At 37.2% G+C, this 12,163-nt stretch overlaps 1 protein-coding gene across 1 annotated transcript in view; it reads right to left on the bottom strand.

Annotated features, from left to right (window-relative positions):
- The window catches only part of DNM3 (dynamin 3), a 149,620-nt gene that overhangs the window by 115,526 nt on the left and 21,931 nt on the right, over positions 1-12,163 (bottom strand). The window contains exons 5-11 of the mRNA XM_026043831.1: positions 11,986-12,163; positions 11,305-11,403; positions 10,516-10,676; positions 7,359-7,501; positions 5,809-5,944; positions 4,385-4,452; positions 2,154-2,292 (exon numbers count right to left, since the gene is read on the bottom strand). The exon at positions 11,986-12,163 is cut by the window's right edge and continues 1 nt beyond it. Coding sequence (XP_025899616.1) covers positions 2,154-2,292; positions 4,385-4,452; positions 5,809-5,944; positions 7,359-7,501; positions 10,516-10,676; positions 11,305-11,403; positions 11,986-12,163 — 924 coding nt within the window. The remainder of the gene's footprint in view (positions 1-2,153; positions 2,293-4,384; positions 4,453-5,808; positions 5,945-7,358; positions 7,502-10,515; positions 10,677-11,304; positions 11,404-11,985) is intronic.

Here is a 12,163-nt window from a genome sequence, read left to right as displayed (position 1 = left end):
AAGAAATAAAGATGTCTATGGAATGACCATACTTCAAGCTCTGTAAAATGTTAAATATTTATCTAACTTGATTTTCTATAAAATGGCCTCTTTAAACGACCCTAGAATCAAACCAAGTTGCCATAGTCTGGTCAACCCCACCGCACAGCAGTGGGACACTCCAAACGCAGGTCTAGGATTAGAGTTCAGAAAGTCCTTGCAGGYTTCACACCACCATGCAAACTGCATGAGCCCTGAATGAACCGATGTGATGGACAGACATATAGAGAAAAGGTATCAACATATATACATACACACACACACACACTATATATATAAGTATATCCATGTGTATGAAGCACTGCCAATACAAAGTTCCACTGAAGTGGCTATGAAGGTACAAGTTAGATTTTTCTCCCAAATCTCTGCATCCTGAAAGGTGGGACTAATAGCACAGTAAAAAAGCTCAGCACAAACAGTCAACCATTCTAAGAAAGGGCCAACATACCCCAAGTAAAGTATATTTTACCTGGCTATGCAGAAATCACAAAACATGGGCACAGATACAACTCCTAAACAGTAAGTGCATGCTAAAAAAATGCTATATTGCAAGAGCACTAGCTCAAGTGCCACCGAGTGTGGCACACTTTATCATACCCACAGGCAAAGCCCAGTTTAACAGTCTCGTGTTGAGGGAACTCCACAGTTCTATTCTCCTGTGCCTTTTGTGCTTGAATTTCCAAGTGTCATTCTTTGAAGGCTCCATCTTGTGGCAATATCTYTACCTCTCAAGCATGGCACTTTTTAAAAGTGAACAGCAAAACYGTCCCAGCTACTTTAGCCCCAGGAAAAGAATCTGCACAATTAATTCAAATGACCAATCTTCCAAACTGGCAAAAGTGAAAACTCTAAAAACTCAGCTCAAAATATTGAAGCATGTGCTTCTTGGTGATCTTTCCCACAAGTCTGCCATATTTTCCTGGTTGCAAAAAAAGCTTCTTCAGTGGCTCATTGGTACAAGAAAGCCATCAGAGGACAAGGCAGAATATTTCTCAACAACCTCAGCAGACCTGTGCTCACAACCTAGACCTACTCTTAGGGTGACCTGTATTCTGAAATGGTGGGAAAAACACAAGAATAAGAGAAGGCAAACCAGAAATATAACCAGACCGTTGAAGTCTCCCCGAGTCCATGACGTATACTCAATTGATTTCTGATGACTGCATTCTGTCAGCCTTGTGTCTCTCAAATCCACATCTGACATTCTTTAGTCATAGCTGGGGGTTGGAGAGGGAGAGAAGGGCTTTGTTCTAAAACCATAAACCCAAGCACACACTTCAAGAAACCCCTTCTCAGATATTAATAGCAAAGCTATGTTTAGTTTTAATAAACTGACTTGTTAGTTTATTATATTTGTGGAATCTTGAGCTATATTTTCATTGATACACACCACTTYCACATCCAGAGTTCAATACACAACAGTTCTTCCTACTTAGGAGTGTGACATTTCCATGCAGCAAGCTTCCACGCATGAACACAAGAACATGAACAAGTAGAAGGGAGAAGAAACCTTCCTAGTATTCCACTTCCACAGTTGGAGAATGGAAGTTTTAGGCTTATGCATGAAGAAAGCACAGGATAAGTTTAGTGTCCCCCTTACTCAAAGAAATGTAGTGCTACTTGGTAAAATTTCATCACAGACAAAGCATTTTCTCCTCAATATATTTACTCTGACTACATCTGAGGCCTTTGCTCCACAAAGGTTTCATGGTTTCTTCCTCTTACTTGCATCATAATAATAATAATAATAATAATAATAATAATAATAAACCATACATTTAGAGCACAACGCTTTTCCTCCGATTTACACATGGGCAGAACGGCTGCCTACGCTCCATTTGCAATACCAATGAGAACAGGGTTATAACGAGGAAAGTAAGGGCAACAGATGACTCAAAAAATAAAACCCCAACCACCACATACGTAGATTCAAAATACAGGAATCAAAAAAATYAACATTTTCAGCACTACATTATTTTGGGTATTGCAGAAGTCCTAACTGCTTTAGTATCATCTTAATCTCTTCAGTAAGTGTTAGATATGAAATAATATCATAAAACTGTGAAGAGGCTTTTCTGTTATAATATTCCATACAAATCTATTCGGCAATTTACCTTTTTAGTGCACTTCTTGACAGTGTTGATCAACTCTTGCATCACCAGATCCACACTTTTTAAGCAAGGTCCTTTCAGCTTCACTATCTGTTTTTTAACAATAGCCTCAAATGCCATGTCTGGAGTAAACAAACCTGTTCTGTGGACATAACAGAATATGTAAGGCATTAACACTAATATATGAAAATAATATTTTCTACTGAACTGCTCATATCTTCAGATAATTAACCAGTTTAACGAATACCTTTCGAATGGGTCCTTCAGTGTTAGTCCTTTACCTTGGCCTCAAATAGTCACTTACCCTCCCCTTTTGGAAAAAACAAGGTAGTCTATTATAGATTATTTCTTCTGACAGAATACACTAGTGAAAGAAGGTAGAAATAGGTAAGAGATGATTTGGAGAATATTTGCATTTCACCAGTTGTCAGGTAAGAGGGTATTTCATAGCCACAAGGTCACAGGACCTAGAGCTCTCCAAATCACCTTGCTAACATTTCCAGCACAGCCTTTCCTATGCAGGTAACAAGAACTTTTTCCACAACACTAAGAGGCAAAATAGTGTAAGCAAGAATTTCAAAAGAAACTAAATGCTCAGAAGTGGGTGGAGGGGAAGAAAAATCCCCAAAGTCGGGCCTTTTGGAATATGTTCTACATCTTAAAGGACAAAAACAGCTAAATAGACATGGATCTGAAAGTCCCTACTGAACAGACATTCCAAAGAGATAAGGAGACTCTTAGAGCAAAAACTGCATATGTACATGGACGGGGGTGTGTGTGTATATGTGCATATATAATATATATATATACACACACACAAAAAAAAGTGTGTGTATATATGCATATATACATTGTTTTTACTATAGATTATATATAAAAATATATATATAATAAAGAATAATACAAAGATAAATAATTTTTCTGCAGTAGGTATATGAATGAATTCCATCTAGTCTATTTGAGTAAAATGAATTAAATCTAATCCAGTTAATTAAACAATAAGAGAGAACAGGCAGGCAGAAGCTCTTATTTAATGCCAGAAGGGGGAGCTGCAAGCTTTCACCTGTCAGAAAGGCAGCAASAATCAGGCAGATGTACATTCAGAGCCAAAAATCAGACTTTGCCAGCCTACTGTTGGTGMGTGCCACATTTTGATTTGTCTTGCTCTACATGAGGTTTACGAATGATACAATGGAAGAAACTTTAATAGGGGTCTGACGATTTTGTTCTCACAGTTCATACGGCCATAACACCACTCAGACACAGAAACATAAACAGGAATTATAGCTTCCTTTTATAAACCGGTGAGAATTACTTCTGAAAAGCATTCTGAGGTAAAAAGTGGAAAAAGCCTAAGGAAACGGCTTTGCAGGGCACTGCTTAAGAACTACCATGTTAATAAGCACCCAAAATAGCTAGAAGTATAGGTTGTACTAGTAGAAAATATTTGAGGTGATGTTAGTTTAATATCCAGACACATCTGACACTGAAGGAGCCAGGGAAAAAACAAACATCTTTGACATCTAACAATCATACCTAATAGTCAGGCTTTGAAGCAGAACTTCACTCAACTGTAACAGTCATAATATCCCAAATTCCAGTAGCATTCCCAACAGACTAACATGTCAAGTTTTAAATGCCATCACATGTGGCCTCTGAACTGGTGTTTCATTATTTACTTTCTAGACCTTTTCTGACTTGTCCACAGAGCTTGTGTACTATCAAGCAAAATTATTTCCTTTTTTTTCCCCCCCCCTCTTTTAAAAAATCTTTATAAGAGAAGATCAAATTTCAGTATAGAAACTAAAAATTTCCCACATGAGCTACTACGTTAGCTTTCCCAAAGCCACAGGCATTATTATGAAGGAACACAGTTTCGGTAAAGGTTTTGTTCTCCTTCAGTGATGTCCACCATGCATCCAAAACTTGATATAGTATTTGCAGCTGATACTGAATTTAACAGATAGGGTAATTAAAAGATAGCTAAGAATTGCCCCAYTATGAATGCAGACTTTCAAACAGTTGCAGAAATCCTGCAAATCCTGTATTATATCAGAAGTTAAAAATTACGTACTTTAGCAGGAGCAAGAAGCCTTACCAAAGTGTGAAGGTTTGGAGGAAAAGAAGTCAGGTGCTGGAATCAGTGAGTTTGTAACTTGGAAAAGATAGCAAGTATGTCCAAAGACTAAAAAACACACACATGTGTATGAGCCTGTAAGCATGGGAGCACTTGCCTGATACCATGTATGTTCTTGATTGCATAACTTATTTCTCTCCGCAGTTCTTTCTCATTGAATTCCATCTAAAGAAACAAAAAATATTTGAGATCATATTAAAGATAGCTCTTAAATAAAATAGAAAATACTACTTTTCCCAATATAACTACAAGACAGACAAATGCAATTGGCAAAATACTCATTTCTAACTTATGCTAAACATGAAACAAAATTATTCTAAAACATTTTAACACTAAGGCTACTGGCAGCACCAAAGACCATTGCAAATTATGCACCCTTCCAGACACACTAAAGGATGGAATGATTTTGCAGAACACCCCAAGAGAAACATGAGATAACACGGTAAACCAAAATATTGGAAAATGCAAATTTTCAAGTCTGATTTCTTAGAATTTGCACTGCTTTATGATTATGTTCTCTGTTTATTCTCTCCTTCCCACTCTACTCTTTTTTAAACCAAATTTGAGAGAGTAGTAGTCTATGAAATACCCATAATTTTTTGGCACCTTAGCTGTCAAGAAGGGAAAGATTCTAGTTAAATTGAAATAGTTTTTGAACAAAAAGGTTATTATTTAAGCCCATCATGTATCTGTCCAGCTGCCCTTCTAACTAATCAATACATTTCCATCTTGGAAACAGTCACGACCTTGTCTTTGTCCAGCTGAAAGTTGGGGAGCTGACCAGGGAGCTGGTCAATCACCTSGTCATCAAGGGAGCTGACCAGGTGAAAAGGAAGCTTAAGGAACAAATTGCAGAAGAAAGGGGGACTAAAAATACAATGGGGGACAAGGTGAGGGSATGCTGAAGTGAACTGAACAAAAACAAAAGGTGAATGTACATATAACCCAACATATAACCATAGGAGATCGGTTTTCATTAGTTCACAGAGTCCACTGAACATCAGCTTAGTGTTAGCCGAGGGATGAACAGGTAAGGGAAGATATAATGGAGGCAGGATGGGGTAGGGGAAGTAGACTCTGAACAGGAAATTTGCTTCTCTCTCCCTTCCCATCATAAAAACATGAGAATTAAAACTTTGTTTTACTCTCAGAAGACAAAAAGCCAAAAAATGGCTATTTTCCACAACTCTCATTTTAATATAGTCTAGCTAACTTGTACAGAGCAACCTCAATCATAACAACTACAGTTGCGTCCCTGCTCCATCTAAGCAGAATGAAGATGCCAAAAAAAGAATTGAAAAACAAGCACACACATACACTCACATAAAAAGACAAGGAAAACAGTAGGAACTGAGACTACAGTTACAATCTAAATATTGTATCTTGCAATTCTTAGCAAGAAGTATCCAAATTATTATTTAGTGTAATTTATTCCCAATGAAGCCTTCTTTGTTTTACTTCTATTAATATGCATGTAAAACACACACATATAAAACTCAAAATACACAGGAAGATAAATACCTTCACCAGTTCAAAAGGAAAGCGTTCATGGAAAATACGATTGATTTTCGCACCTCCTGAGAGCTCTAATGTGTCAACCTGATCTCCTGATCCTTCGATTCTTTTTTCAAAGTCCACTGAAAATTGTTGGACCATCCTAAATTTCAAAGGTGGGAAACAAACAAAAACACTTAAGCATGTCAGCTACCAACCCCATATTTCAGTACCATGTGACTACTATTGCTCAACTAAAATATGTCTGGGAGTTGACAAGAAGATCAACAGTTATAACCATTCATTCATTCAAGTTGTCCATGCAAGGTGCTGTTCTACTCACAGTCTTTGTAAATCAAATCTTCTACATCTGCACAATTCTCACTCCCCATGGAATACAGATTATGATACTACTTGCTTTCTTTGTATTTTTAAATATTTTTATGAAACTACATGCTAAAGTCAACTATAAATATGACAGGGTACCACGTTACTTCCTGATTTTATTAGTGATGACAAAGCTGTAAAGGTTACAAGCATCTATTACATACACATTTTAGAAAAAAACAAACAATTGCAATCTCTGTAGTAGGATAAGCAAATAAAAATCTTGGTTTAAGCTAACACAATTTATTTTGATAGAAAAACACACCCACACTGAGATGCTATTAAAAAAAAAAAAAACTCAAGGGGTAGGCAAAAACGGTCAGTCTCAGGATAACATGTATCCTTTGAGTAGAGCTCATTTCTCCACAGTGACCCTTTGGACATTGGGTCTTCCTCTGGAGCGGAAGAAAAGCCGTGTTGTAACAGGTGCTTAGGGAAAAGTCCAAACTGGGGACAAGCTTACAGTGTCCAGCTTACATTTCTCCAGCTGCTCTCTTGGCCTCAATAAGTTGATGTTTACAGGTTCCATATAGAGAAATGTCCTTGTGCTTATTAAGCTTAAATATTTTTCACATTCCCAAGAATTTGCCTAGCTGCTTTCTGAAAACACACGGGTTGTTAGAATCAGCTTCTGCAGCATGGATTCCTGTAACTTAAGCACCCATCATATGAAGAACTACCTTCTGCAGTTAACTTTAAACTTGCTATCGCTTGAGATCTTTCAGATGCTCAAGTTCCTATACTGGGGAAAAAAACTTCCTTCCTCAGCCTCATCGCCGTATAGATTTGTAATGCAATCTCATCCCTTGGCCTGCAGCCATTCTTTATGCAAGCTCAAGGATCTGCCTGTGCAATCAGAAACAGATTCTGACCTTCGATCACCTATGCTGCCAATCTTTGCATCTTTTCCTATTCTACTTCATCTCTTTTATATGACTATTAAAATTAATTTAGGGAAAACCTTACCAAAAGATTAAGTAGCTAAAGATGTTAAAAAATATATACATATATATATTTATATTTTGCTACTATTATATATACAMATATGTATATACACCAAATATGCTATTTGGAGCTCGCATATAATATCCTTGATCAAAGCCTTGATCAAAGATTAAATATAAGCAGTTAGAAAGGTAAAACAAACAAATTTTACACATCGGATAAGAAAATTAAAAGTAGTCACTCACTGCAGCAGGGCTTTAGTTTTTCTGGTTGGATCTTCTGGTCTGAAGTTTTTGTACACCTCTACTTCATGTTCTATAGAAAGCAGCTGGCCCTGGAGTTTGCTCCTGAAGCCTGGCAAGGTGTCTCGAATATGATTGGTAAGTTGCTATAAATAAATAAATAAAAGACCCTTTATATTCTAAATGCAGCTGAAAGGAAAAGCACAGCCATTTCCTTCTGACTTATCAACCATGAACTGTGTTTCTTTTTGGTCTTCGTAGCAGTGGAGACTGTTAAAGAACAATACATACCCTTTCATGGATATATGGAAACTTGAAAAATTTCTTGGTCCTCTTGTGCGCTGGGCCCTATTACTTCCTAGACTGATCTATTTAAATCACTGCTATTATTATACAGGCATCAGTAAAGGCATCGTATCTAACATTCCCTTGTGAAAAAGGCTGCAGGAAAGCCAAGTTGCTGCTCAGCTGGTGCTGGATGACTCCTTTACAGCAGAAGGCAAGCCAAAGAAAGGGACAGACTCTGAAAATCGACCGCTACTTCAGAAGGGTGATGGAAGGAAACACAGAAGCACAGAGTACCTTCTTGGGACTCTCACCATTAAGAAATGTCACCACCATATTATTTCTGTTCCCTTCTACAGAATATACTAAARGAGAAAGAGAGTTTTCCTTCATTAAGATTGTAGCATTTTAGCTTTTCGAAACAGTTCTTTGCCTGAAAAAAGAAGTTCTAACTTCTCCTTCAAGAGTATCAATTTTCAATCCTGAAAAATATTCTGAAAACACTATATCTCACTTGTGCTGTAAATGCTCCATTTGAACAGTTTCCTGATTAAAAACAAAATAAACTTGCAACTTATTGCAAACTCTCTTCTCTCCCCAGGCCCCATTCAGGCAAGCAATGAACGAAGGATATTATATACTGAAATCCTTAACCTCAAAGAAAAAGTTACTCCCTGGAGCACCACCTTGTGGATACAGAGAAATTTAAATTTCACCTGAAACCACAAACCTTAACAGGTATTTAGTATCTCAGGGATGACACTTGCAAAGTTTCTCTCACCCATAACATTCTCCATACAGTGGCAGACAAACACATAGTCTTCTACCAGAACGCAAACAGTTCATACTGGAATATTTAAATGCATAAAACAGCTCATAAAAACCTCAGTTATTTCAGTCTCAAAAATAAGATGTATTAAGCATTTAGTATATAATAAAAAAGCAAAACATTCCAAGTGCAGCTGAGTTCTTGCACTCTGCTGAAAAGTTATTTCTGCAGCACAAATAAATGGCATTAGTATTCTTTTCACATTAATCCACAGAATATTTCATCTCTACTGTCAAGGTACACAGCCGCAAAGTCACTGTAGCAAGAAATTAAGCAGAACAACCACTTAGCTTTGCTCCTCTGAATAAATAATACTGTATCTCTGCTGCTCCTAACTTCTGTCAGACTGACAGATTCAGGTAAATCTGATCTCTGCTTATCCGAGAGCAAAGGCCACAGCTCGACAGTGAACTGGAGAAAACAGTCTTAGGAAGTTTGACTTGTAGGAATGCCAAGAACACAATCTGATCGTTTCAAATAAATCATACTGCATTATCAAGTACTTTAGGAAGATGTGCATGATTTGATCTTGTCCTCCTCAAACTTGCTATGAGGTTCATCACCTTAAGGCACACACTACCTATGTTCGCACTACGTTGTCTGTTGCTCAAACAGACATTTGGAAACTAGATGACTCAAAAAGGAGTCAATAGGATAGCTAACTGCAACATGACAGTGTGGAATCCTTCTTAAATAGACACTCTGATCATGCTTGCCTAGAGAACAGGCTACTCGTAGCATCCCAACCAATGCTAAATACAAATGAATAGGTTTGGGCTTTAAAGCAAGATTAATAGACACACTATATTTTTTGTTACTATCTGCTAGCGAGATTAATAAGCTTGTCAGAGGAATGGMATCAGGAATCATGGACACAGGGCATATGTGTCTCTCTCAGAGCAAACTTTCATGACCTACAGACCTCCTTCAGAAAACTTGAGTACCYGAGACTAAGATTTACTGCCTCTAGAGCTCCACTTTGCGGAGAACAACTCCTGACACGAAAGTGCTGTTACCAGTCTACTGCCTGGTGGTTTTCTTACTGATGGACACAGAACTCTCATCCATCAATGATCCCTGACTCCTAGATCTCGCCCAACTAACAAAAAGAGAAACATCTAATAGTGAAGATTATGTACTGGCACTGTCTTGATGAAAAAATAAGTAACAGGACTCTCCTCAGCTAAACGGGAAACAGACTTCTCTATTTCCTACTAGAGGTAGCAGTGATCTGACATTTTCACATCAATTTTTAAGACCAGGTCTTAAATTACAAGGAAAAAGGTARTACGAACAAAGTGCTCTCATAACTGTATGTCACCTACATCAATAGCATATGGTGCATTGTTTCTGCTAAAAACAGAACAAAGTGTAGATCATAAAGTTAAAAATTAAAAAAACCAAACACAGAAAACAAAAGTACAATATYAATAGCTCATTGCTTCCCAACAAGTTTTCTAAGATTGTAGTAAGCATGTCCACATTATTTTATTGCAATTGTAACTGGWGTTATGGCCTAAGGTTCAGTCCGAATTAACTGCGAGTTAAACAAGCAATTTCATTTCCAAAGCYTAATGTAATATATTAAAAACACTTCAATTATGTTGCAGAACTTCTAGATCTGAGAAACTACAGTCATAAAATACAGTGCTATTTATGCCTAGATCATAAGCAAGCAAATCTGAACAATTTCTTTCATTCTTGAGCAAAAAAAACTCATATTTACTCTGAAGAAAGCAGTATTTAAATGTGATGGTAGTTGCCATCCTTGCTAACAGGACAATTATTTTTATTGCTATCAGACAATTATTTTAGCTCTACACTGACAGGAGCCTGAATATTAGACCCTCTACTTCTCACAGGGAATTTGCATAAGCCACATGTAATAAACAGCTTTGTTTATTTCATTATGAAACTTCAAAAAGTTAAAGGAAGGAAATAATAAGTCAGGTTCATTGACGCACTTGGCTTTTAATAAGATTTTTTTTTATTATTGTTTCTATCATTATAAAAGCTGTCTTTCACCATGCACATCTCAGCTTTTACCTGGTTTAGAACTTTCTGGAGATACGGTGTTCCCATCCGATCTGCCATATGCCGGTATGCGGGGTGTGAAAGAAAGAATTTCCTTTCTGCTAGGAGAGCTGCCTTGATATCCTTCTTCCCATCAATGTCTTTCTGGCTTCTGTTTACAACACCAATATAACCTAAAACAACAGAAAACCAAAGAAATTCAGGTATTGTAGAAGTACTGCAATAATTCAATGATGACTAAATCATTGATTCAAATACAGTAAGAACCCAGTTCAACATATTCCTAGACTGTTTTTTGTGTTACAGGATAAGGAGATAGTCTCRTTAGTAAAGTGTAATTAGAATCAAAATTCTTGACACTGCTAAAAGCGCAAGTGTCTGTGACAGTAGCTGGAGGAACAATCACATAGAAAATATCTGAAAGGGGCAAAACTTGGTTTAAAATAAAGTTACCAGAGCTCTGGGGCTCGTTTCCAGGATACATAGGGAAATAGCGTCTCTTTTGGCAAGCCAGAGCAGCTTAGCACAGAAAAGATTTGCTTACTACTTATTCTGACATTATTTGCTCCTGGAATGGCCTATTTACAGCACCTATTTTCTTGGTCCAGTAAAAGTGTCTTTTAATTATTCAATATTTGTCCATGACCTCCTATTATATTTGCTGTTTAAATAACGATAAGAACACTGCAACTCATTAAGACCTAGGTAGCCTTTGATTCACCTTAGGAACCGTTTTGTACACCACTCTGACCCAAATCATTGTCTATGTTATGTAGAATACAGACAGCTGAACATTCTCACCTCTACGAAGGGGGAGTAGTTTGTTTTCTAAAATTTCTCTTGCATCTGTTCCTTCATCCATTAGATCCAATTTTGTGATCACGCCAATGGTCCTAAGGCCTGACCGGGGTGGGGGGAGAGAAAGATGACAAAGGATCAATGATAGTCAGAAAGGTCAATTATATCTTAGAATTCCATAATACTTATTAAAAATGTGGTATTCTCAAAGCATGCATCACGCACAACACCAGGCAAAGCTGCAAGGTGGGAAGTGCCAGAAAAGAGATCATTTCCCTTTTGAAAATGAAGAAATACATTCTTCAAATCTCTTTAAATAGATTCTGCATTCCCATGACACTACTGTATAAAATTCATGATAAAGTAGCCAGAAAACCCATTGGCATCAAGGGCCAATTGCCAACAGCTTTTGCGAGCTGTTACAAAAGTTATTTAAAAAGAAAAAAGAAAAAAGAAAAAAGAAAAAAGAAAAAAAAAAACAATTAAAGAAAATCAACTTTGCACCAACCTCCCAATTATGCTGAGCTAACAAATGACTATTTCGATGAGGGCCATACGAGAAGGCATACACAGATCTATATCATAATATATAAGCAGTAAAACATATAATAGTTTTAGTTATTACATATTTCCATTTATGTTACTAAAGAACAAAAAACAGCTGGACATTCTCTCATGCTTCACCTTGAGGGTCCACTTCTTTAGCTAACTTCAGCGCATCTGAGTTGGCCAGATCAGTGTTAGCTGGAGTCACRGCCAAGATCAGGCAGTTCTCCCGAGAGATGAACTGCATGATCATCTCTCTGATTTGATGCTCAATATCTGCAGGTTGATCCCCTACCGGCACCTTAGTGATTCCCGG

The sequence above is a fragment of the Nothoprocta perdicaria genome, unplaced genomic scaffold (assembly GCF_003342845.1).
Source record: "Nothoprocta perdicaria isolate Ctin4 unplaced genomic scaffold, notPer1 scaffold_34, whole genome shotgun sequence".
Lineage (NCBI taxonomy): Eukaryota > Metazoa > Chordata > Aves > Tinamiformes > Tinamidae > Nothoprocta > Nothoprocta perdicaria.
The sequence above is the reverse complement of the archived record's forward strand: the minus strand, read 5'-3'. Positions and strand labels throughout refer to the sequence as shown.